Source organism: Podarcis bocagei, assembly GCF_964188305.1.
Source record: "Podarcis bocagei genome assembly, chromosome: 17".
NCBI classification, from domain to species: Eukaryota; Metazoa; Chordata; class Lepidosauria; order Squamata; family Lacertidae; genus Podarcis; species Podarcis bocagei.
The window spans coordinates 30,694,545-30,721,738 of record NC_138143.1 but is presented as its reverse complement, the minus strand read 5'-3'; the positions used below and the strand labels follow the sequence as shown (position 1 = coordinate 30,721,738).

The following is a 27,194-nucleotide window of genomic DNA, read 5'->3' as shown; positions in this document are numbered from 1 at the left end:
CAAGTTAGGGATCTTTTCCAAATGCATGTGTTTGAAAGAGTGTGTGAAACGTCATGTATTTAAGCTCTGGGTAGCCAAGCACAGACAGATTTACAAATTCTCGTGTATGGACAAATTCCAAAGGGGCCATCCTGTAAGGCTACAGTAGATTGCAATGGATTGTTTTGAAGTCACTTCATATATATACAGTGGTACCTCTGGATGCGAATGGGATCCGTTCCGGAGCCCCGTTCGCATCCTGAAGCGAATGCAACCCGTGTCTGTTGTGATTCGCTGCTTCTGCGCATGACATCATTTTGAGCGTCTGCACATGCGTGAGCGACGAAACCCGGAAGCAATGTGTTCTGTTACTTTCGGGTTGCCGCGGAGTGCAACCTGAAAACGCTCAACCTGAAGCAACTTCAACCCGAGGTATGACTGTGTGTGTGTATATATCTCGCTTCTCTCTCATACATGTGTGTTGTATATATATATAAAATTAAATTTTCTCTTTTACAGTTTAAAGTACTCATTTTACATCCTCAAAATCTCAATGACTTCTTCTCTTTCCAGACATATAATAAATCCCAGCATATTTTACAAAAACTATACCGTTCAGTATTCCATCCATCAGAACTTATTTACATTGTTGAATTTATCTTAATGCTGCCAGTGTTTTCAGCTGTACACAGCTGTCACTTCAGCACCAGATGAAAAAAAATATTTGTACCCAACCTGTGCAGAACTTGTCAGAACAAAGGTGGCAACCCTAGACTGAAGATCTACATCAGGTACAGAGGGGGAGCAGAAATCAATAATTATCTGCATTAGGATTTGCCACCCCTGTTTCTTCTGCTGCCTGAGGCAGTTGCCTCACCTTCCCCAACGGGAGGACCGGCCCTCACCGCCTCCCCCTCTGAGCGTCCCTGCCTGAATGCGCGGCCACCCTCCTGTCCCCGCCCACCGCGCGGCAGTCCGGCCAATCGCCTTTCATTCCAGCGCAACGTTGGGGGGGGAGAGATAGAGGGGGCGGGGCCAACCTCTGTCCCGCCCCTCGTGGCGCGAGCGCTCTTCCCGCCCGACGGCGGTTTGTACGGGACAAAAAACTATGCGCGGGGTTCGACTGGGACCGTTCGCGCCCCTTTTTGGCCTGAGGCGATGAAGAGAGAGCGGGCGGAGGGGCCCTTCTAAGCCCCGCCCCTCGCTCGTTTGGCTCTTCTCGCCCTCCCCCGCCCCCCCTCACGTTCCCTCTTTAAATCCGTCGCCGGCGCATGCGCGGCGGAGTCCGCCGCGATGGAGGAGCTCCTGGGGCAGGTGGCGCTTCGCTTCTCCCGCCTGCCCATGTTCCCTTTCTTCGACCTGGCGCATTACGCGGCCTCCGTCCTGTCGCTGAAGGAGCAGCCGGGTGAGTGAGGGGGAAGGCGGGCGGGCAGCGGGGATGGCGGCGCCAGAGGAGCCCGCCCTCGCGTCTGGCCGTGCCTCTTGGGCATGTGCAGAGTGCCTTCCCTTCGCACTTGTGGGCGAGCACGGTTAGCTGCGAGGCGAGGGCTCGCTCAGCTCCACGCCGCCTTTCTCTTTCCATGGTTCATTTTGCATACCATAAATCCACGCATATTTTACATGAACTAAACTATTCCATTATTACGTCCATCAAAACTTGTTACTTTTGCCTGCTGCGTAGCTGCCTAGAGTGGCTGGGGAAACCCAGCCACATGGGTGAGGGATAAATAATAATAATAAAAATATTATTATTAATTTATGAAATTTGAATCCATAGGATTTGGTGACAGACGCATGCATGGTTCGTTTGACGGCTTTGACAGGTAGCCGGATTAGGTAAATTCATGGAGGATATAAGTCTTATCATTGTATCCTGGAGAACTGCATCCAGTTCTGGGCACCACAGTTTAATAAGGGATGTTATGCAGAGGAAGGCAACTAAAGACATAGGAGCCGACTCCTAGGGGCAAAGGAGTCTTCAGTCCCCACATAAAATATTTGAGTTAATGGGCATTGCCATTCAAATGGTGTATGTGTGCAACACCATGAGATCAATTATGTGGGGTGGGGCTTACCTGGCTCACCCAATATTTCATTATTGGCACCCCTGGACCAAGATGATAGAGGGTCTGGAAACCAAGCCTTATGAGGAACGGTTCAGGTAGCTGGGCATGTTTAGCCTGGTAAAAAGGAGACATGATAGCCACCTCCAGATAGCTAAAGGGCTGTCACATGGAGGATAGTGTAGGCTTGTATTCTCCAGCTCTGGAGGGTAGGACTGGAACCAATAGATTTAAGTGACAAGGAAGAAGATTCCGACTAAATATTAGGAAGAACTTTCTGACAGTAAGAGTTGTTCGACAGTGGAATAGTCTCCCTTGGAAGTTGATGGACTTTCCTTCATTTGAGGTTTTTAAGCAGAGGTTGATTTGGCCATCTGTCTTGGATGCTTTAGCTTCCAGCACTATAGGGGGTTGGGCTAGATGACCCTTGGGTCCATTCCAGCTCTACAGTTCTATGATTCTGCCAGTGACCGTTAGCTGTGTTTGTTGTATGGAAGTCCATACTCAAAGCTAATACACAACAATGCCTGTTTCTGAAGAGCAACTGTTGCCTTCATCTCCTGCCTGTGTGCTTCCCATAGACGTCTGGTTGGTCACTGTGAGAAAGAGGATGCTGGACCTGATAGGCCTTTGGTGTGATCCAGCAGGACTTTTGTTCTAACTGGAAGTAACAACAGTGCTTCTGATCATGTGCAGAGTTACTTTCCCCCCCTTACACCAAGGGTGGGGAACCTGTGACCCTCCAGGTGTTGGAAGTTGGGGCTCCCAGCTTCCATCATCTGCAACTGTTGGTCATACCGGCTGGGGCTGGTGGGAGTTGTAGTCAAAGACCTGGAGGGCACCAGTTTGAGGAATGGTACCCTGCACTTTGAGACCAAAATCAGCTCATGTATCAAGAACAGCTGTTGCCAGAGGTTAAATTTGTTGCTAGGTTCAGACTGTCCTAAAAGCTTTTATTTATATAGCATTAACAGGTTCTCAGGGTGGCTTACAAAAGTTAAAAATAAAACCAGTGGGAACAAGAACATTGAAATACCACAATTTAAAAGCAGCTGGCAGAATTAAAGCAAATGCCAAGCTGCACACACACAAAAAAAACATTCAGGGTTTTTTCAAAGGCTGGCAAAAGCGTGTTGCTGAAATGACACAAATACGACTGGCTTAGTGCTTTGGCATAAAGGCAGTATGCAGAGTGGATTTGGAGTGTGTATGGAGCAGATTTGACTAACATCACATATCAATGAATGGATTCAAGTGATGACTCTTATTTTGTTATGCTGTGCTTTCTTTAATGGAATTCCAGGTAGCACTTGTTGGGTGTCTGGTAATCTGTTCAGGTACTGACCAGTCCAGACCTGCTTGGCTTCAGCCAGGTTGTTGCTGCATCATGTGGCTTTAGGGTCTGAACTGCTTCAGGGCACAAGTTGTGAAACTCTGTAGTGCAAGGATGGGGAATCTGTAGCTCTCCAGGTGCTGGGCTACAACTCCCACCATTTCTGGTTGGGGCTGATGGGAACTGGAGTCCCACAAGAGCTGGAAGCCTGCAGGTTCTCCAACCATGCACTGTAGAGTCTCGCGATGTCTGCCATGGACCATTTCAGAACCTTTAAGAGTGTTTGAAATCTCTCTTCAGAAATTAAAAACTGGGTCTATACTGGGGATATCTGAGCATGTCACACCCCCCCAGTCTTCTCCTTGGCCCATAATAGCCCTCACGATTATATACAATCATGGTTGTATACAAAAATATCCCTTTCCACGACACTCTGTTCACCATGGTTTTGACTCTCAACAAGTACTATTGAGGCACCTCAGCCTCAAACAGGTGTGTTTAGGCAGACAAAAGGAAGTACTATGTGACTTTGCTTTGGTAGTGTTGAAAATGCACCTCATTTGCCTGCATTTTGCAGGAGTGGAACTGCTATAGGCAAATTCTGAATGGGGGAAACAGTGAAAGCGATATGCTTCTATGGTATAGGCACACTTACGTGCGGCTTCTCTGCTCAGAATCCTTCAGCTGCTTTCTCTCATTTTGAAGAAGACAGAGCTGTGTGCTGACATGAAGTTGGCCCCTTAGCAACCTTATCTTCACCACTTGGCCGGAGCACACACTGCATGCCTTCATGGTGTCTCATCATTAGTGGGGTAAACCCAACTGACAAGACCATGTTCAGATTGATGATACAAAACACTAAATTTAGTTCATCATTCTACCCACAATATAGCTATAAATGGCAACTTTAAATGGCAAGCCATTGAAGTAGCATAACAGTATAGTAACAACATGCCCATGCTATAATCATTAACTTGAATTTTTGGACCCACAAATAATGTGCAGTGTTCCTTTCCTCCAAAGAAAAACAAATTGATTCCTTTGACTCCAGGGACGTATTTGCAGCACAGTCTTACACTGGCTTTTACACGTTGCGGCTTCCTCATAGAATCCTGGGAATCAAAGCTGGAGTGTAAGGCTGGGAATCAAAGCTGGAGTGTAGCTCCAGACTTCAGAGAGACTTGGGAATGGTGCTAATGACATCCCCCCCCAAAAAAACAACAACAACAACACACCAGGTCATGGCCCAGTCCTGATTGTGGTGAAAATGGCATAGTGGCTGTTGCACCACCGCTGCTTTGGTGGCAGTGCTGCTCTCCACCAGGTGCCTGGACATGCTGCAGTGATGAATGTGGTGGTGCTTTTGAATGGGAGCCAAGCTCAGTTCTCATCCATGGTGAACATCTGCCATCTTAAGTTACTCCAATGCAATGCTTGGCTCATGGATCTAGTTGGGCAAGGCTGGTATAAAGAAGGGACGTACCATAAGAGGAGGGATGCGGGTGGCGCTGTGTGTTAAACCACAGAGCCTAGGACTTGCCGATCAGAAGGTCGGCGGTTTGAATCCCCTCTACGGGGTGAGCTCCCATTACTTGGTCCCTGCTCCTGCCAACCTAGCAGTTCAAAAGCTCATCAAAGTGCAAGTAGATAAATAGGTACCACTCCAGCAGGAAGATAAGCGGTGTTTCCGTGCGCTGCTCTGGTTCGCCAGAAGCGGCTTAGTCATGCTGGCCACATGACCTGGAAGCTGTATGCTGGCTCCCTCGGCCAATAAAGCGAGATGAGCGCCGCAACCCCAGAGTCGGCCACGACTGGACCTAACGGTCAGGGGTCCCTTTACCTTTACTTACCATAAGAGGCATAGGGGGCCAGGGAGGAACACCAAAAGCTGAAGGGGACCGGAGACTCAGGCCAGCTCGGCAAGACTTTCCAGCTGAAAGTGGCAGAGCAGAGGACCAGATGCAGAAGGAGCTGGAAGCGCAGTTGGTGGTGGTGCTCGCTTGACCCCTTTGGAACAGGATTGCCTATGGCTTAATGATGCAGCAGCATCACAACCATGAAGTGAGCATAGGAGTAGCAGGGAGAAGTTATCATTGCTTGCACCTGTATAATTTTGGACATTAAGGCATGATTCTGGAAGTCTGAGTTTCCTGGTCTCTCTGGGAAGGTGAAGTCTTCACTTGTTGCTGTTCTTGCTTGGAGAGAAAACCTGCAACTAATCCACTAGCCCCTGTTCCTCTGAATTTGGAGCATCTTCCTGATATATATCAAAACATCTTTCTCAATGCCAGATTTTTTTTTTGATTTTTTTTTGGAGTAGTGGAAATTAGACTTAAGGAATATGTGCCTGTCTTCTGACCTCACAAATCCTTGTAAATATATACTTGTGAATAGGGCATTTGGACTTAATAGCTTGTGCTCCAGACTTGTAATTAGGTAAATCTGATAGTTCATCCAGATAATTATCTCCCTTGTCAAGCACACAATTTAGCTTAATTAACTGCAGCTTTAATGCTAGAAGGAATATTGATGGGTTCTCAGCACTAATATTCATTGTGACATACAGTGCAGATATTAAAGCATGACAATTTATATTTGGATATTGCTGATACAAACTATGTTTAATTTGGCTTAACAAAAGTAATTCCAAAGAATTAAGTTGCATGTGCACCAACTAACTGGATCCTCATTTTTTGGTATGAATTAAAGGCAGTTTAAAGGAAAGGTAATTAGTGGCTGCATCTAATTACTTGTGGATTACTGAAAGCAAACCACTTGATCATTTCTGTTTTCTCCCATTAAAATTGGCTTTTCTACATAATACCAGTTTCTTAACTTGCCTGCTTTCTTATGCTCATACTATTGTAAAGAAAGCAAGTTTTGTTAAAAATTGAAATAGTATTGCATTTGCAGTAGTAGAATGTTTTGTAGAGAGTTGGAGCTGGGTTGGTCCTTTTGAATGAAGCCTTGCACCTGCTCTGGTGCTATGATGGTGCTGTTATTACTTGGACCATTGTAAACCATCTTCTTTTTTGACATTCACGTAGTAGCTGATTGTTGAGGGGTCTGTATGCTTTGCACAGTATTTCATCATGCTCGATAAGTACATATTGAATAGTTACAGGTAGGTAGCCGTGTTGGTCTGCCATAGTCAAAACAAAATAAAACATTTCTTTAATATAAAAGAAGTGTGCATGCACACGAAAGCTCATAGCAATAACAAACTTAGTTGGTCTCTAAGATGCTACTGGAAGGATTTTTTTTATTTTACATATTGAATGTGGACCAATCTTGGAACAACCTTGCAAACAAAGTTCATAACAGCTTTTTTGCTAGTTGACTGCAAAGACCCCCTGTACCGGCCATTTGTGGCCTAAAAGAAGGCAGGGGTGGAAAACCTTTTCTGCCTTGTGGCCTGGAGTTGGTCCTTGCCGCAAACAAATCAAACAAAAGTCTTCTTATAAGGTTGGCTTAGAACCCAACAGGGAGGCCAGTTAAGGAGAAATCTTAAATGACACCAATGGGGTTGACAATGGGATTTTAAGTATGTTTACTCAGAAGTAAGCTCTATGTTCAGTGGGATTTGCTCTCTCAAAGTGTTCTTGGGATTTTGACCATAGACAGTTTATTCTGTATGCTTTAGCTCTGGGTGGGCAATGAGTTTATTGGCTTGGATCCAAAGGTGAATGGTCAGGCCCTTTTGCTTTTGCAAGGCATCCCCAACCAAATTCTTCTCATTTCCTTATCCTGCCCCAGAGACCCCTGTGCTCCAACTCTTGTTCTTTCAAAGAGTCACTTGATCCTTAGGGTCATCTTTAGGAAGTTTTCAGGGTGTTATATCAGGAAAGACACAATGACGGGTCACACTCGTGATGCCATTTCAAATACTTTGGGCAGCATCCAGCTTTATTCACTTTATTCAGTAATAAGAAACACACTGAACTAAATAAAAATCCATTTATTTCAATAGGTTTGCTCAGAGTATGGCTAACGTTGGAGATCACGCTTTATATACTGTTTTCATAAATAATGCTTAAACCCATTTTGGTATTTCTTGGGCGTGTGAAGCAAATTAATGAACTACATTGATAGGAACAGTGGTCCCCAAACTTGCACCCCACTGGATGACCTGAAAATTATTGAGGGTGGTGGTTGGTGCTGACCTGTGATCAGGTTTTTGCTCTTTCTGTAGGTGAGACGTTTGAACTACTTATACTTTGTCTTTTCTACTGTTCCAGGAGCAGTTGACGTATCATACCGCAGCCCAATTGCATGCTGGTTTAGCGCAATGCTTTACTGTTTTGGTGGCTCCATCTTATCTTCGCTGATGCTTGCAGAACCTCCAGTTGGATTTCTTGCCAACACCACAAATGTCTTACTTGCCTCGTCAGTCTGGTAAGCAGCTTTTACGATGAAGGATGCTGCCTAAAACTTAAATCTGTGCTCAAAGTCATGGAATGCAGCTTCAGAGTTTTAGAGCTGCCATCCGAGTCAAAGAATCTAGGTCAGTTAATTGTGTGAGTTTTAATAGATTAAATCTGCATAGTTTTGCATATGAATGAATAAATAAAAATATTCAGGGCCCAAGAGAATTGGGTGTCTGCAATTGGTGGTTTTAAAATATGCTTTTTGATACAAGTTGTTGTCTGGGCACCTCGTTGAAAAAGGTTTTTATTCAATTTAATCAATTAGTTAGCACAGTGTTGCACCTGTAATTAGAAACTATTCAAATGCTAAAAATTGGGTGTTTATATAGACGTGCATAAAAAGAGCAATTGGTGCACTTGACACAATATGTACATATAGTTATTTTGGTTCATGGTGTAGCTTGGGGAAGGTGAATAATCTGCAGGTTTTCCTATATAGTGTGCTCTTCACAGTCCTGACTAGCTGATCCCTGTGAAGTCAGGAACCCTCTTCTCTTGTGTGTCTCCCTGCCCCCATGCTGTTTTACATGGTTTTTATTTTTAACCAAAGAGCACTGGGTGTATGTTAGATTGACTAAAATAAAACGCTGCACTAAAGGAAAAAAAAAATTTTAAAGGCAATAATACATCCTGTCTCAATTGTGGGGTTAGACCTGTTACTTCAGAACACTGGCAGGTACGTCTGTCTTTCAAGTGGAAATGGGGCTTGCCCTGCTCAGAGTAAAAGTGAGCAGTTACTGTTTTCATGTTCATTTTGAATGCTGTCATTGACGCCTTTCTCACAAAGGCTGCAGTCTTAGTTACTTACCTGAAACTCAGCTTCTAGTAAGTATAGGTCAGATTGGCTGCTTACCTTGGTAAATGGAAGTCAGTCATTCAGTTTACCGCATTAAGATTTGCATTTTTGTGCGTATTAGAGCCCCCTTTCCTCCAAGGAGCTCAAGGTGACATATATGGCTCTCCTCCTACCCCTTTTATCCTCGCAACAACCCTGTGAAGTAGGTTCAGCTGGGGAATTGACCCCTGGTCTTCCAAGTCCTAGTCCAGTACTCTGAACACTACACTTCTAGTCTTTCAGAACATTGGAGTTAGGAGAAAGGCAGAAAATTGGTACGTGCAAGCTAGTAATTACTGTGAGCTAGATTTGTCCTCCATGTGAATTTCCAACTAGCTGTGAGGCCCAGTAATAGGACTTAGCAGTGTTCATAACTGGCACAGAACAGTATCTTTTTATGCGTGCATAAAGTACATGTTGTTCCTTTTCGGACTTTTTCCTAATTAGTGAAGCTCATTAACAGTTTTGAGTTGGGGTTGAATTTATGAATCTTAGCCCTTCTTTAGCTGCTGTGACAACTATCTGTGGAATGGATGCAACTCTCTTCCACTGTCTCTTAACCCACATTTGGGTGGGGTGGGGTGAATGCTTGTGAGGTCTTTTTTTTTTTTTTTTTTTTGGTTGGGAGTTTTTCCTTCACACTAGTAGTTTCTCAGTTTAAGCAGTACTAACATCATCTTATTAGAAGTTCATCGGTATGAGAATGTGCTTTGATTTAGGTCGCCATTAATCAGAATAATTGGGTCTCCTGGCCTGAAAAACAAAGCATGCATTTTCTGGCTCAGACCCTAACTTTTATTCCGTAAACAGAACAGAGTTGGTGTTCATGGAATGGCCTTTTGCTTCACTCTGCAGCCTGCTGCACCCTGCCGCCCCAAAACCCCTGTCCCTATAAGTTGGTGGGTCCTGTTGATGCATCAGGTAGATGGGTGACAATGTAACCCCTCCTCAGGATTCAAGTCCATGTGTTTACCGTCATCCTATACTCGTCCTAGAATCCAAAAATCTCATTATGAGATGCCGTTCTAAGCCGTATCCATTGCTTGGCATAGGAAGAAGCTATAGGGAGGTATAGTCGAAGCTGCTATTCAATAACCACAGGCTTAAACGGTGCCTTATTAAAATTAACTGATTGATTGATAAAACACTCCAGTTATTCAGGCAAATTAAGGCCAAGGGAAAAAAATAACTTCATTGCCTTGTTTCTTGCTATCACACTTAAAGGATGCCACCATCCTTAATAGGATAGCTTGAATGTATATTCATTCACCATCATCTCTACTTTAAGGTGCATCTATTAGGATAAGAAGCAGTTTTCCTAAAGCATTTAGGGAAGGTGAGTCCCCCCCCCCCAGCAAAAAAAAACCCTGCCCGCCTTGCTGGTGTATTTGGGATGCACAACATACTGATTTTGTGCTATATACATCATGAGGAACTCCTGTTTTTTCTTACATATAGATTGTGCCCATGCAGAAAAACAGTGGGGTTTTGTGGCCCCCCAGCAGTTGTTTCTGGGGCCCCATCAGGACCCCAAGCTGAGTGCTAGCCACCTCTGGTGCAAGGGATTCTATATGACCTTGGTTAATGACACTGCTATAATTATTAAAAGTAAGCATGGCAAATGCACTATCAGGGTCCTGTTTTCTGCAGTTGAATCTTTTAATATATCTGAGAAGTAGGTGTTTAAACCTTTCCCCTCTCATCCTCTGAAAATGCTTCACAAGGAATTGGATTGGAGAAGGTGCAGCCCCTTGATGTGTGAAGTGGTGTGTGGATGCTTCCATCAAAACAGAAGGAAAGTTCTGAAGATTGCTGTCAGATGCATCACAGAACAAACCAAGAACCCAAGTGACAAGTGTGAAATGCTTTGTTTTCACTCATTTACATGTTGAAGTATGAGCCCTATTGACTTCAGCAGCTGACCATTTAGGAATGTTGTTATTGCATATAAAAAATACAGCCGACTTTAGAATTGTGTAGAATGCTGCCTCCGTATTGCATAAAATCTGAAATGAAACTTTCCCCCTTCACTGGGAGAAAAAATTCCATCAGTAAGAGAGTGGCAAATTAAATTTTGTGAATATATAGTTCTGGCAAGACTTACGGCAGCGATAAGAGGACAATCAGATAAAAAACTGATAGAAGAGTGGGATTGTGTAAAGGAGTACATGAAAAAACATTGTTCTGGCATAAACATGTTGATATGCAATGAATGAAGTTTACAGGGTAAAGACAAGGAGAAGTTGGGTATAAAAGGTATAAAGGCAAAATATTATTGATAACACAACAATTAAAATAAAAGAGAAAGAAGGAAGTCATACACAGGTGGAGGGAAGTCAAGATTTGTGTACTTTTTTTTGTTTTTTATGTATTTTAGGTTGATATCTTTTTTCGTTTGCTGTTTCTCTTATTTTTTATGTTACTTTGACGTTGTCTATTCTGTTTGTTTCGTGTTTTTTTGTTATTGTAACTATCAATAAAAAATAAAAATAAAAGAAACTTTTTCCCTTCTCTGAACAAGCCAAGCTAATAGAGATTCTGTTATGGCTGTCAACTAGTGACATCTACTGGCACCTATTGGAAACATCTCTTGCATTCTACAAGAGCCAGTCTTATTTATTATAAGTGCCTGATTTGAATACTATATACTATTTTCCCCTCTGACTAGGACATAATGAGGAATCTGCTGTTCTTCCTATGCAGCAGAGACAATTATGCACATGCATTGCTATGACTTTGCATGAAAGGAATGTGCCTCTAGAGTTGTGAAGGCCCAGAAGAAAACTGGAAAAACAAAAGCTGGCTGTTCCCCTCCAATTCTTCTTCTTGTGTCCGCTCTCCCTTGAAAAATAAATGGGATTTCACAGGTTTATGGTAATGAGCAAATATTGTGTAATACCACTTCTCTAATGAGATCAAAATCACCACTGAGCAGTCTCCTAATTTATTATAGATCCCTGGCCAGCGACTAGTTTTACAGGCAAATTTGAGAGAGGGTGGAGAGCGGCGGTTCAGACTACCCTGTGTGGTTTGCCAGACTGTGCTTGTCAAACAGACCCACAGAGAAACAACTTTTTCCACCTGCTCCTGTCAGAGTTAAACACTCAGATATGTGAGCCTAGGTGCCAAATGGCTCCTTAAATGTCAAGTTGCCGTTTTTCAATACAACGTTTTGTTTCCTGAAATCCATTCTGATTGTGCAGATAAAATATAATGGACAAAATTCTGCAGGATGTGTTGCTTGTGTGTAGAAACAGGCAAGATCCAAGGATCTTCAGGCATGCACCTCCAGGTGGTGGAGACATCAGGCGGCATCCTGGCACCCGGGCATCTTCACCTGGTTGCAAATGGCCAATAGTCAGGTGCAAAGTGCAGAATTTCAAACACTGGCTCCTATTGCTCCTAGGTGGGCAGCTGGATCCACTGGTGTTTCCTAGGAGGGCAGGTCTGGCATTGCAAATTCCTGTTGAAGACTTTTGCACTAGGGTGCTAGGGAAAGATCTGATTCATAAGCAAAGATAATTTGACCTGTCTGAAAAAAAAACATTGTACAATGTTTCCAAATGTAAGCTTATTTTTAAAAAGATTTTCACCCAATGCACCTGCTGGAGGTTAGGGAGAGTCTATTGTATTGACAACTCGCATGCTAAATTGAAGCCCTGCGTATTATTATTATTATTATTAAATATAGATGTTAAGAAACGTATGTGGATTCTGAGAAGGGGAAAAGCAAAGTCCATATAGTGAAGTCACAACTGTTGGCTTGCAATAATAAAGCATATCTGTGCGGATTGAGGAAGGCAGAGATGCTTGGCCCTTTGAGCTTCCATTGGCACATGAGCAGGAATCTGAGGAAGGCTTATTCCTTTGGCACGCTGATGGAGAGAGATGGGAGAAGGCTGGTGAAACCTGATGAAGAGATCTCCTCTGATCCTGACAGTAAACCAGCAGCATCTCTGTTCACTCTGTGTCAGCCGACGTGCTTGATTTTCAATCAGATTTGGCAGTGGGAGGGAGATGGTAATGAAAATGATGTCTCTTTGTTAAAGGAGCCTGTAGAGGCAGAGGCAAAAGGGGAGAGCAATAGATGATTAGGAGGAAGCGAGTAAAATGCTGCCTACCAGGCCTTTATTTATAATTGTTCAACCTTTGTGCTGGGGTGGAACAGTGAGGGAATATATATCTTTCAATAAGTGAATGGGAGGGAAAGATTGTTCAGAGCTAGACAAAATGCTCATGTAATTGCCCCTGCTCCTATAGGTATGTGGAGAGAGTTACTCATGCAATTGCAGCATTGGTGAATGCATGTTTCGGGCTCCTAGCCTATTTTCCCCAAATTTGGGGGCTTTAGGAAAATGCTGCATTTGTACATTAGAAGTGTAATATTAAGGGGATACGTGTGGACTAGACACAATGGATGTGACTTATTTTTAATGCTATATACTTCTTTAAAAGGCCAGATCTTGATATACCACAAAGAATGAGGTGTTGGTTTTTTTGGTTTTTTTACAGGAATTGTGTGTGTTTGTTTTTAACCAAAGAGCAGGGAAGGAGCCACATGCCCACAATTTCAGCAGCACGCTGCATGTTCACATTTAAACCATAGTTTAGTTTAACTATGGTTTAAAGTGACTGATAGCCATAATACTACAGCGATGACTTCTTAACATCTAGCTTTTTTAAAAAAGGCCTTTATCAGTTTGTTTCATTTTGTCAGCATGCTTCCATTGCAAACATTGCGAAGTAGCTAAGGTTCAAACTTTTTCCCCAATTCTTTAGGTATCTTGTATTTTATTGTCCGCGTGATCTAGCCTACCGCTGTTTCTGTTTTCTACCTATACGACTGCTGCTTGCAGGGATGAAGGAAGTGACTAGAACGTGGAAAATAACTGGCGGGATTGCACATGCACATCAGCACTACAAAAATGTCTGGTTAATCATGATAGTAGTTGGCTGGGCCAGAGGTAATGTATAAAAAATAATATATATATATTAAAAAACATTTCAAATTTTAAGGGGGAATCTCAAGGACAGTGGTTGCTAATCTTTTGAGGGGGCCATGGGCTGCATTGACACATAGTGAACCCTCTGTAAAATAAATCAGTATGGCCAATTATTATTATTTTAAAGGACACTGGGGCGGCTCACAAAAATCATGGGCATTTCGGGTGACATTTTGGGGGCACAAAAATAGGTGTGTGCGGACTGTACATGGCTTGTGTGGATTAGGCACCACTGTTCTATGAAATGGTATTGCATCCGAGGCCATTCTTAGAAGAAAAACCAGTTTAAATCCATCCTGTTAATGTATTCTTCTCCCTCCCTCCCACCACTGCCACCCCCTTCTTGGCTGCTTCTTAGAGCCATGAAGCCCAATCCTGCTCAAGTTTAGTTCCATCCTCCAGAGGAAAAGAACTTGTGCCTAAGGTTTCAGCCTTTGTCACATGTTGCTGTTTATGTGGCCTCTGAATAAAATGTCCCTAGTTTAGCTTTCAGTTTTACTGGCAAATGCTGTTCTTGGATGAGAGCTGCTTATAGGTTCTCTCATTTTATTACGGAATTCCACCTCTGCCAGGTATAACACTAGCAGGGGCATTTATATTTCTATGTCAGCTCTGACAGGTTTGTTTAAAGCTCAAATTATAAGGCAGCAATCCATAGGTAGGAGATGGGGAGGTCAGCACAGTGGACGTGAGGGCAGGGGAGTGTTTTTGTGCTTTTTCATCCTTTTTTAAAAATGTAAACATTGGAAATGGTGGAAAGGGAATATACTACAGTAGCTCCAGTTTGGTTTAGTTACATATAACTAAACTGCTAGCTTTCACATCCTCTTCCATATGTGTGCTGCAAAAGACTCTTTTGGTGAGAGCTGACAAGTGATGGGTGTTTCAAAAAAGGTTCAAGAGTTGCAGTCATGGTGTTTAAAAACAGAACACTGGTTTGTCCCTCCTCTGCCAGGTCCCAGTAGGCTAGTCAAATGTTTTTTGTAGACTAATAACTTTTGTGAGACTTTTATAGGGCTGAGTTTGGTGTCTTTCTTCTGGAGTAGTCACAGGGAAGAGTAGAATTCATTCTATGAGCCCTTAATGGGCGCATAATCTCTGTGTTGCTATTGCTTTGTAAGCAAGAAGAGATTTTGTGCTTAACTTCAGTAAGATATAGGAATCTCTCTCTCTTGAAGCTTTTTTTTTTACTAAATGGACAATCACAAATTCTAAGCTCCAGCATACCAGGCGATGTTGGCTGCTGCCTCTATTATTATTATTATTATTATTATTATTATTATTAATTATTATTAAGCTTTGACAAAATTTAAGATCCTTGTTGAATTAATTTTCCCCCTGAAATATTAGGTGCTTTCCCCTGACAATAGGATGCTTTCAAATGAGTCTCAAATTGAGGACCCAATTTCAAAAATTGTGAAGTAGGTCATTCCATTTGTGCCTATAACTTGAGGGCCATATCCTGCTCCTTTTAGAAAGGGACGTGAGCAGCTTTGCAGTTGTCGTGACTGGAAGCAGAATTGAGTGTCGTCAGATCTTCTGGAACCAATTTTATGCATGTAATAATTTCTTGTTGAATTGCAGGAGCTGGGGGCGGCCTAATATCTAACTTTGAGCAGTTAGTGAGAGGTGTGTGGAAGCCAGAAACTAATGAACTGCTGAAGATGTCCTAGTAAGTCAATGAAAAGCACGTAACAATTGGCACAGTCCTGGGAATGTTCTTCTTTGTATTGAAAGTAGCACTGTATGAGTAGCTCTTCAGTAACATGACTCTTCTATAATAAATTAGTGCACTTCAAACTTTCTGCCTGGAGGGAGAACTGTCTGTGCCAGTTTGCTGCTGAGGAACCCCAAAATATCTGCTACCAAACTGTCACATGTTGTAGTATTGGTTTCTAGAAAACCTATTAGTTTTGCTCTATATGAATTGGGTAAAAAGATAAAGGTAAAGGATCCCTGACAGTTAAGTCCAGTCGCAAACGACTCTGGGGTTGCAGCGCTCATCTTGCTTTACTGGCCAAGGGAGCCGACATTTGTCCACAGACAGTTTTTCCGGGTCCTGTGGCCAGCATGACTAAGCCACTTTGGGCAAAACCAGAGCAGCGCACGGAAACACTGTTTACCTTCCCGCCAGAGTGGTACCTATTTATCTACTTGCACTTTGACGTGCTTTCGAGCTGCTAGGTTGGCAGGAGCTGGGACCGAGCAACGGGAGCTCACCCCGTTGCGGGGATTCGAACCGCCAGCCTTCCGATCAGCAAGCCCTGGGCTCCGTGGTTTAGACCACAGTGCCACCTGCATCCCTGGGTAGGACTGGGCAAATACAGAGCGCTAGAGTGCTCTGTATTCTTGTGGTTTATCACATGGGAAAGTGAGCAAAGCAGTCCACATATAACCACATAAAGATGATGAAGAGTCTATGGCTGCAAGCCACAGCTCCTCAGAAGTAAGTACTATTGACTTCATATGAAGTTCATCTTAAATTACCTGTCTGCACTACTGCCCACAGGGAAGGGGAGCTGAGGAACAAGGCAGCAGAGAGCTTCATTGAAGAGCCCTATGGGGCCTCTCAAGTAAAGACGCTGGCAGTGACTTCCGCTGGGGATCACCATGGCTGTTGACTTGTCCTGCGACCTACTGCATTTTATGCCTCTTATCATTTAAAATGAAGCTGCTAAAAGCACTCATTCAGAGTTTGGAAGTATATTGACGACACCCAGCTAGGCCATATGATCATAGAATTGTAGAGCTGGAAGGGACCACAAGGGTTATTTTGTCCCATCCCCTGCAGCGCAGGATTTTTTTCCCCCCAACCCATGACCCTAAGATTAAGAATCTCATGCTCTACCGACTGAGCTATCCCAGACTTCTTTCCCCTTCTTCCATTCCCAGCGAGGTGATGAAACCCTTGAACGGTTGCCTGGAAGAGGTGATGGGTTGCATGCTGGCTAATAAATAGAAGCTCAGCCTATTCTCTCTCTCTCTCTCTCTCTCTCTCTCTCTCTCTCTCCCCCCCCCCCCCCGTTTATGTTTCATATCCTGCTTAGTAAACTGAAATTGACAGCTCTTCCATATACATGCCTACTTGGGGCATAAAGTCAATATAACTTATTCCTAGGCGAGGAGGTATAGAATTGCAGCCTTAAACCACAGTTTCTGAATTCAGATGTACCTGGAAAACCAGGGTTATAACAAACCATGATTGAAACGCTAAAGCTGCCATCTTGAGTGCAGGATTGGACAACAGCATGGGTCTAACTCTCATTCTGTGCTTTGAAAACCAAGATAGATGAAGCAAATATAGCTTCATCGGAAGTGGTCCTTTCCAAACTGTAAGAGTATAGTGCAGGGTTTCCCAAACTTAGCTGTTTTTGGACTCTAATCCCCATCATCCCTAGCTAGCAGGACCAGTGGTCAGGGATGATGGGTATTGTAGTCCAAAAACAGCTGGAGATCCCAATTTGGGAAACTCTGGTCTAGTGTTAGGCAGATCAAGTGGGATATAAATCAAAAATAGTCTTTCTTTGACTTTCATCGGCAACAGGAGTCTGGGGAATAGCTACAGTTGCAGTCGAAATTATTCAGCTCCTATTGCAAATCAGGTTTATTATCAAACTTTACAGACATTCAGCTGTTTGCAATGCGGGGGGTTGAATAATAGTGAGACTGGAGAAGCGAGCATAAGTTACAATTTCAGCTGAACTGGGGGAACTACTGGAAGCATCTGTTTGTGTTCAGCTATTTCAATTGCTTTTGTTTGATTTGCTCGTTGCAAACAGCTGAAAGTCTGCAAATTTTTATTATAAACCTGATTTGCAAATGGGGGTGGGGGTGGTTTGAATCATTTCGATTGCAACTGTAAATCCTTTTCCTGTCCCACCTACTGATGCAAGGGATTACCGGGTTTGTGGGAATAGGGCAGACAAACTGAACCTTAACAGCAGGGATAACCTCGTGTGATTTGTTAGGTAAGGGAAATAGTATCAGTCACTCATCTGGTTGCAAAATAAAAGTTAAAACTCTGCTCTTAAGGACTAAACTCTGCCGAGAGCTAAACCTGTTTACCACCCCAATCCTGACACTGTACATCACGGGTAGGGAACCTGTGACCCTTGTTGGACTTTAGTCTCCCACCAGCGTCACTCAGCATGGCTAGCGATCAGTGATGATGGGAATAGTAGCTGTAGACCACCCAGATTTGTGCATTCCTTATCCCTAGTCTTGCGCAGGAGGGAAATCTTGTCAGGGGTCCTTTCAATGTGTGCCACCAGCCCTGCCTTTTGCTGAACGCATCCCCAAAGCACCCTGCCAGTCATAGTGACGGGCGCTTCACCAGTGTCTGACAAAACGTCAGCTTCAAAGCAGTAACTGAAATTAATCGGGAACGAAAAGTTCAGGTTTTGTGGGGATGCGAGAGCCTGCTCAAGAAGGCGAGCCGCATTAGTATGCTGTTCAGAGCGTGCCTCTGGCGCACGGGGGAATACCGCTTGAGTTACAGCTTTCAGCTCAGGTTTGCAGAAGCTAAATTGGGAATGTTAAATCACTCCCAATTTAACTTCTGCCATGGGAAGTACAAAAAGAGCTGGAGCAGGCTGTCAGGCCCCAGCTGCTCCTCCAGAGGGGGAAACGAGCTCATGGTGGGCATCTTAAAGCCCCCTTGCCCTTCCTCTCTGACTTCCTGGCAGGGTTTCCTTTGCGGAAGTGATTATTTTGAAAAGACTGCTGCCACTACTAGTGTGATAAAAGCAGCAGGAGTGCCAAAGCATTTAGGCATCCTGCTTCCAGCCACTATCCTAGGTAATAAAGAATGACAGGAGAGAAACACAGCAACGCAAGCAGAGCTGTTGCCAAAAGTCGGCGTTGTCTCTTCTCCCTCTTGACCCACCCGCTTTGTGTGTGTTTGTGGTATGAGCTGCCTTTTGTTGTTGTTTGGTGTTTGTAGGTGACCTAAATCCTTCAGCTGTGAAGAGAAATGCAATTTTTGTCATTTTAACATGCCGCAGATGTATTTTTTCCTCTCTTAAAGCTATATGCTGGTCAATGCAAGGCAGAGCATTGCATGTTTTTAAGAGAGGAAACTTGAAGCTCATGAAAGGAGAAATGTTTCTCAGGAGCTCCTCTTGCGACAATATCACTGAGTTGAGAACTTCAGGATTTTAAAAAGGGCTGTACATAGATTGATGTTTTCTATTACTGCACAGTGCAATTTAGTTCTGGATTATACATTGCTCCTAAGGAGAATTTAGGAACTTCTAAGGTCCCAGCTACTGCCCACCTAGCAGCTCAAAAGCACGTCAAGTGCAAGTGGATAAATAGGTACTGCTCCGGTGGGAAGGTAAATGGCGTTTCCGTGTGCTGCTCTGGTTCGCCAGAAGCGGCTCAGTCATGCTGGCCACATGACCCGGAAGCTGTACGCCGGCTCCCTCGGCCAATAAAGTGAGATGAGCACCGCAACCCCAGAGTCGTCCGCGACTGAACCTAACGGTCAGGGGTACCTTTATCTTTAAGGTTCCTATAGTGGGGAACTTGTTTTTCAGCCAGAGGGTGGCATTCCTTCATGTGAAACCTCCCCGGCGGACTGCCTACAAATGCTGAGCAGGGCCAGAGGCAATTGTGGCTAGACTAGAGCAACAGATGTGCCTCTTTTGTATGTTTCGGCCACCCAAAAGTCAGAGGTTTTGGCACACACCTCCCACTCCATCCAGGTGAGCAAGAGGCAGTGCCAAAGTTCAGAGACACCTTCCAGCTAGGCAAAGCACTTGAGGGCATGGAGGACAGGCAGTGCAGGGTGTGTCCTGGGAAGAAGAGGCCAAGGAGACCATAGAAAGGACTAGATAAGATGGATTGGGGGGATTTCTGCCCCACCCCCCGGCGTGAGGTTACCTACCTCTTCTCTAAGCCACAGTTTTGGGAATTTTCGAAGTGCCTTTAACAAGGGGCCTGCTTCATAGGGTGCTGGCAGAGATCTCCCTGGTGAACCAAGGGGAAGACAAATGCATGTTAAACAATTACTGTATTTTTTGCTCCGTAAAGCACACCTGACCATAAGACGCACCTAGTTTTTAGAGGGGGAAAGCAAGAAAAAAAAAATTCTGCGCAGAGCATGTAAGCGGCTCTCGCTTTTCTTGCTTTAAACCCTTCCGTCCCTCCTCCCGCTTCGCTGAGAAGCCAGCAGAGCAAAAGTGATAGCTGCACAGCGCCTCTTCTGCTGGCTTCCCAGCAAAGCAGGATGAGGGGCGAAAGGGAGCCCTTACAAGGGAGCGCTGAGCAGAGCCTGTATGCATCCCAGATGTGACTGCAGGCAGGAGGCTCTACTCAGCGCTCCCTTTAAAGAGCTGCGTGGAGCTGGCTTTTCCCCGAGGAGAGAGAAGGGCAGCCCATCAGTCCCTTCTCTCACCTCGCGGAGAAGCCCCCACGAGCCGCACACACGCTCCACGCGGCTCTTTAAAGGGAGCGCTGAGCAGAGCCTCCCACCTGCATTTGCTCCATAAGACGCACACACATTTCCCCTTACTTTTTAGGAGGGAAAAGTTTTATGTTCTGCAGAGGGCAGGAGCTTTGTTCTTTTACAATCTCCAGCCATCAACTCACTGGTTGACTTGGGCAAGCTTTTATTCAGTAAGTTTGTCAACATGGCATGCCTGTCTGCAATGTTGCCATGCTACTTTACAGAGATGGTGTCAGGATTAGCGGGACGAATGTTTGTGAAGTGTTTTGAGCAAAGCGCTCTTATAAAATGTCAAGTGGAAGTAGTAGTAAAGATTTGGGAAAGACAGGTGCATCGCGGTAGAAAACGGAGGAATTCTCATTTCTGTTGTATAAAATCCAGATCTATTTCTTAGCAAGACTAGCAATGTGTTGTTGCAGCGCTTTCAACCCGATTATGGATTTTTTGGCTGGTTAATCATTTGCCCTTTTTCTGCTCAACAAGTCTCATTGAGCTGTGTTACATGTTAAATAAACCTGTGGGTGGAATCCGGCATTGCATTATCTGCTTATAAAGACCTTTGAATTCTGGGTCTTGGGATTCTTATCAAGTGCTTCCTCCCATATGAAGCTCTCTGAGGCTTAAGAGGTGTTTTCAAGCCCTGTTTTCAAATTCTTGCATGCTTTCAAGCCAGGCTTTCATAAGAAGCAGAAGCTGCCTTTCTGTTACTGCTCCAGAGGTTTGGATCACCTGCCTGCAGTCTATTCTAGAAACAAGGAAGCTTAGTTGGGTCAGAATCGAATGTACACTTCCAGAGTTAATGATAAATACATGACTGCTGGTAAATAAGCCACCATAGCCATTAGAGGGCCATGATAATTCGAGTTCCGGGCTTTTTAGACTCTTCTACCCATGTACAGTACTATCTGAAAGCAAAGAGCCACATTGGTTGCCCGATGTGAAATTATTTTCAACTTTCCTATCCCACTAAGACAACTAGGTTTTGTTGTCTTTGGGGGAGTTTGCCTTTATTTTTCTGCTGCTTGGTTTTCCAGTTTTCATTTTAATTGTTATGTTTGATTTTACATACATTACTTGATGAGAGGGGTAGAAACCACACCAGTAATGTATATATACTACCTAAACAGGTGATTATAAAAAAGTTACTGAGTTAAAAAGTTAAAACAATGACTTAATAAAGGGAGTCACATGTTCTGAGAAGGGATGGTCATCTTTAATATTTTCCTTTTGTTCTTTGTTCACCAAAGCCAAAAGAGCTTTGGAGATTGAACACCCGTGCCCCTAACTTCCAGCCGGTCAATTGACGTCCCTCTTCGCCTGCCAGCTAGCTAAAGCTTCAGCTGTTTCGTTTAATGATTAGAAGTTTTGCAGCCCTATTAGAGAACCCAAATGCCTCTGGGCCGCTGATGGTGGGAGATCTTGACAAATTAATGAAAACTAACAGCAGTGTTGAGAGATTTACACTCTTCTTTGAGGGTGGAGAGGGGAATTGAGAAATGATGCCTGACATGTTTTGTGTCTTTCCTCCCCCCAGCCCTGTGAAAATAAGCTTGATAGGGGCCGTACTCTTCACAATGCAGCACATCTCTTTTCTTCCAGTAGCAAAGCCCAATCTCATGCTGTATTACACCTCCTTCTTGGTAATCACAAAGGTAAGAATTTTGGGGCTTCTTGGTGCTTGATGTTGTGCTGACATGAGTCACTTACAGGCACTCTAAATAAACTTGTGCATGTTTTTGTACTGATGGTTCCAGTAATGCATCTAATGCTTCATATATTAGATTTGTTTTATAATTACATAAAATCGGCACCCTGATCTTAGTCTTCTTTTTTAAAAAAGTTCATTCCTGCACCAACTCTTCTTTCTCCAATAACTAGAAGTTTGAATACCAAATTGTGTGGTAACAGTTAAAACAGGGGTGGTGAACTACTGGCCTGTGAGTCTGGTCCAGCTTCCCCAATGCTTGTTGTGACCTCAAGAACCCACAGTTTTTGTCAGCGGCAGTGGCGAAAGGCAGCATGTGATGAATGAATGTAGGAACTACCTTCAGGAAAGAGAGAGAGAAAGCGCTGCTGTGAACCAAAGAGGCAGTATCAGCAAAACTGCCAGGACAGATCCAAACAGGAAGGAGCTTTCTGATCTGCTATGGTGTTTCCTGGGCACTTGGGAAACTTTGGAGCAGATCAGAGTGCTCTTTCTGTATCCAGTGTGGTCTGATCCGCTCCGGTTCCTCTTCTCCCAGCAGTTCACTTACTTTCCCTTCCTAGAAAGCAGTTCTCGGATTGAGAGCTGCACTAGCACCAAGAAGACTGTTGGAGCACTGCTTTCCATCCTGCCTAGCTATCTTTGGTACTGGCAGTATTGAGTCCCATGTGGAGGGATTGCAGCAGGGCACCTCACAGTAGGAGGGAGGGGGGGAGGCAGTAAATCAGGGGGGGGGAGCAAACAGGCCTGCAATTTGTGGAGGTCCTGGCACACGGTGCTTGCATTGTGGTCTGTGTGGGGTGGCCACATCCACTTTTGCCTTGGCCACGCCCTTTGATGATTGACCAAGAGGAAACGTGTCCCTTGGGCTGTAGAAGGACAACCGTCCCCTCCTGTTTAAAGCATTTGGGGGGGGGGAATCAGTGGTGAAAATTTTGGATGGTGGCGGTAACTAATTAGTCGTACCTTGGTTGCCAAACGCTCTTGGAACTCGTACATTTTGGCTCCCAAACGATCGCAAACCGGAAGTGAGTGTTCCAGTTTTTGATTTTCGGAAGCCAAACGTCCGGCATAGCTTCCGCGGAAGCCGTTTCTTGGTTTTCGAACAGTTCTGGAAGTCGAATGGACTCCTGGAACACATTCTGTTCGAGAACCAAGGTACGACTATAATCTGCATCTGTCCTCTAGAAAGGCCAGAAGAACAGAAAGAAGCCCTCTAGGAATGTTTGGGGGAACTTCACTTTTGAAAACCCGATGAGATACTTACTTAATTTCAAGGACCAGTTCACATGACTACTGCTACCCTCTGCCAACCCTGGCTGTGGTTTCTCATGTCGAGGGCCACTGCAGTGCTCATATTCTGTCGAGGTGTGCTATTTATTAGCACTCTTAGGATTCCAGTGGCAAGGTCTACTGAGGATTCACGATATTTAGAAATGTGCTAGTTTTTCCTATGCCTTCAAAAGCTGCTCTTGGGGGTTACAGGACCCCCAGGTAGATTTTGGAAGCATGCAGGAGGCTGGAAGAGGGAGAAGAGAACCTGAAAGTCGCACCACGCAAGCGGGCAGGCATCTCTTAGATGCCACCCTGGGGTTGTATTATTTATCATACACCATTTGTTTGTTTGTTTTTAACAAATGCAAACTACCTTGAGCCTGCAAGGTAAAGCAGCAATTTTAAACTTGCAAATGGTCACATTAATTGTTCTTTGTACAGAAGATATCTACCTAGTTTTAGTTCCATAGAATTGTAGAGTTGGAAGGGACCCCAAGAGGCATCTAGACCAACCCCCCTGCAATTCAGGAATATGCAGGTTGCCCAAAAGGGTGATTGAACCCATGACCTTATGTCTGTGAAATCAGTAGGAACTTTGCCTTCGCTTCAGCCATGTCAGAATTGCATGCTAGGTGATTCTGAGAGAGAGAGAGAGTATTTACTAGTGAAGATATGAATTGAATTACAGTATTAATGTCAGTTTTAAAAAGTATAACTGTGCAATTTTGAGTAGTAGTGTTTGCTTGCATGATCTAGCGAGAAATATGTATTGTGTTTGATATTCTTCCCTTAACTTGGGTCCTGGTTTGTATCTAAAAATGGAAAAATTATTGTGGAATTAGATGAATTCTTATGTATGGGTTGTTGCTCATGGCATCGTGATGTAACATGTATAAATGCAAGGAATAGCACATCAGATAGCCCATAACCATTCCTTCTAATTGCGAGCTTGGGTGATCACATGATGGTCTATTTGGAAGGAAAACAGGACCGCCCAAAAGTAAGCGAATGGTTTCTACCTGGGTATTCCCTAGGTATGCAGAAGTACGCACACCTGTAAATCTTGTTGGAGAGCTGATGCCCCTTGCTGTGCTTCTTGTTTCAGGTAATCATGATGCTGACGGATAATGCTTTCACTCCCTTGGCTCCGTTTGAGAAGGTGCTGTTTGGCCTCCTCTTTGGTCTTCACCCACCTTGCCCTGAAGCTTGTAACAGCGAGGCCAAAGTCCCTTACAATGGCGCCTCCTCAGACTACGACCGCACGACAGCTGGAGAGACGAGCGACAGTGTTAAGAGAAGACAGGCCAAGAAAACAGAATAAAAAGCTTAGAATGTGATGTGGGGTGGCCAAACGTGGCTTCTTTGTACATGCCTATAAAAACACGCCATGTTTTTCTTTTTCCTAATAATGTGAAAGGACAATTGTGTATAAGGAAATTCACGTAGCAAATGGCTTCCAGAAGCATAGTGCAAAGTTTCCTGTGCAAACCCCCATTTCAGTGAAGCTCGCTCAGGCTACATTGCCCACGCACTTTCTGCACTATTGACAACTACTACTGCAACTGCCACATGGCTCTATGTAGCCTCTAAAAATGTATTTTTTTGTAAGCTAGAATTCATACTTGGACAAGATGCATCATGTTGGGTTTCTTTCTATCTAATGTGACTTGATAAAAGAAGAGATTATATTGTGATTTTACTTGTATGAAGAATTTTTATTGTGGTCTTAAAATAGTTTTTCTACTTCAGAAAACAAAATACTAACTTTTAAAAAGCTTGATGAAATATTTTCTGGCACCAGTGAAATGTGATTGTCAGAAATGACTATTTATGTTGATTATAACTTATTCGGGAGATGATCCAGCAGACCTGAGCACCTTGAAATCTGATGGATGAGCTTTAAGCATGAGCATTTAGGACTTGAAAGTTCTTGATTTTTTGGCTGAATTGTGTCCTGGTGTTTTCATTCTTTAATACCGGAGGTTACTCTCCCAATATTTTAATACATGATTTTAATCTAGTTGAGAAATGTGAACAAATTTGTGAAAATGTAATATATTCAGTGACTGAAAGAAGCAGTAATTTCAGTGATCAAATTTAAACCAGTTTAATATTCTAACGATTTTATATATATAACAGTGCTTGAGGGCCAATTTTGTAAGTTTTCACACTTGGCTTCAGTCACAAGCAATCTTGTAGCTTTTTTCACAAAATTTCCATACAGGGTTTTCAAATCTTTGTACGTTTACTCACTGGAACCACTTAGATATTAAATTATTTGTAAGCATGAGCTTCCTTCTTCCTTGATGGGTTTATGAGACAAAGAAACTCAAGTGCTGTGGATTTTCGTTTTGGATTTTTCAAACAATTCCACTTAATCAGTCAGAGACTCAGTATGGTAAGAACAGGCCCCTCTTCAGTACACACACACTCTTTTATTTATTGAAACAGATATTGTATACTAGACAGGTTTTCCCTATATAATTTGGTATATCAGCCTATCTAATGCTAGCTAGCTGTAGACACAAACTTGCACATTGAACCACGATTCAGATGTTTGCTTGGTACCAAAACACCTGTGTGGTGTTGCCAATCACCTGGCAGGAAATAAAAATAGAAAGGGGCCAACTTCCGGGAGGTCTCCATCCTTTTCCCCAAATCACCTGCCCGGCCAGAATACATGGTTTATGGTCTGTATTTGCTGTCAGAAGCTGTATCACCCTGTTGTAGGAATTAACCTCTACTGGATGATAGCCAACTAGGGGCAAATCCACAATATACCTTTAAAGCATATTCAGCGCACATTTAAAACACTTTCCCCAAAGGCTCATGGGAACTGTAGTTCCCTCCCAATAGAGCTACCATTTCCAGCATCCTTAACAAACTACGGTTCCCAGGATTCTTTGGGGGAAGCCATGTGCTTTACATGTGTATTGGATGTGCTATAAAGTTATCATGTGGATCTGCCTCAGATCATAGAGTAGGCCCACATAAATCAATGGACTTCAGTAACTTTAGGGAAATATTTCATGACATAAACATATGATTTTACAAGTAACTTTACATTGAAAAATAAATTCAGGAAGGCTTTTTTTAAAGGTTTAATTTCCCCGCCCTTTAAAAATCTAAAGCTAAATTTCTCTCTCAAAGTGGTTTTGTTCTGGGAGAGTGTAATTCATTGCCATATAAAGAATGTGTACTGTTGTCTCAAGTGCCCATCTACCATTATACTGAAATTCATTAGGGGGTAGGGCAGCTGAAAAGTACTTGAGACCAACACCAGCAGGCAAGTGCGCTTCCAACCTTTTTGTGCCAGTAAAATCTCTGAAATGTTTTGTATTACTGGGCTGAGCAAGTCCCTCTTTGCTACTAGATCTTTGTGGTGCTGTTGACGACGACGACGACCTCACCCTAGTAATTTCACTGTAGTTCTTTTACACAAACGAATGTGAAAATGTATTTGAAATTACTGTTAAGATATTTACAGTTGTTTGCCAGAAAATGGTCTGCTTTGTATTTGGGTGCAGTGTGCATTTTCAATCCCTGCTATTAAAACGAAATGGAAAAGGAAACCGTTTGTCTCAGCGCCTTTAGCAGTGTGATGGGCAAATATTGAGCCGCGCAAATATGTTTTCTTGCTCCATGGGGCGTGTTCCTGTCATTAATGTACTTAAAATTGGTCTTTAAAATTGCCTTGTGACGTGATTCTGCTAGTCCTGGCTGTGAGGTCTGGGGTGGTCCAGGCCATGACGTTTGCCGCCCCGGGAAGGTGGGATATAAATCGAATGAAGAATAACATAAATAGTGTGATTGAATCCGTTCCGTTCTCTGATGAATGCATTCAACCCTGAGTGAATGGTAGAAATGCCACTGCTACCGTTCCACACACAATTAAGCTTTTTTAAAAAAGAAAACTGGGTTTGGTTATGGGTCATAACATCTGTTTGAAGGGATTTCTAAATATTGAGATTTTAAGCATACAGTGGTACCTCGCAAGACGAATGCCTTGCAAGACAAAAAACTCGCTAGACGAAAGGTTTTTTCGTTCGCGATTTGCCTCGCAAGACGAATTTCCCTATGGGCTTGCTTCGCAAGACGAAAACGTCTTGCGACTTTGTTAAACCGT

General features: G+C 43.6%; 1 protein-coding gene and 1 long non-coding RNA gene across 3 annotated transcripts; one reads left to right on the top strand and one right to left on the bottom strand.

Moving 5' to 3' along the window:
- Window positions 1-747: 747 nt before the first annotated feature.
- Window positions 748-26,640, top strand: TMEM38B (transmembrane protein 38B). 2 transcript variants are annotated; one of them, XM_081176921.1, is made up of 6 exons: window positions 1,019-1,384; window positions 7,614-7,770; window positions 13,417-13,601; window positions 15,225-15,312; window positions 21,623-21,740; window positions 24,174-26,640. In XM_081176921.1, exons 1-6 carry the CDS (start codon window positions 1,273-1,275, stop codon window positions 24,387-24,389), a joined length of 876 nt encoding a protein of 291 aa, XP_081033047.1. In that variant the 5' UTR covers window positions 1,019-1,272; the 3' UTR covers window positions 24,390-26,640. The 2 variants fall into 2 exon arrangements, with proteins under 2 accessions (XP_081033048.1, XP_081033047.1); XM_081176922.1 differs by lacking the exon at window positions 7,614-7,770 and having other exon boundaries at window positions 748-1,384.
- Window positions 10,390-24,225, bottom strand: LOC308577072. The gene is made up of 3 exons (XR_014003411.1): window positions 24,123-24,225; window positions 19,528-19,610; window positions 10,390-12,690 (listed from the first exon to the last, which is right to left on the bottom strand). It is a non-coding gene; the product is annotated as an uncharacterized lncRNA (long non-coding RNA).
- Window positions 26,641-27,194: the final 554 nt, after the last annotated feature.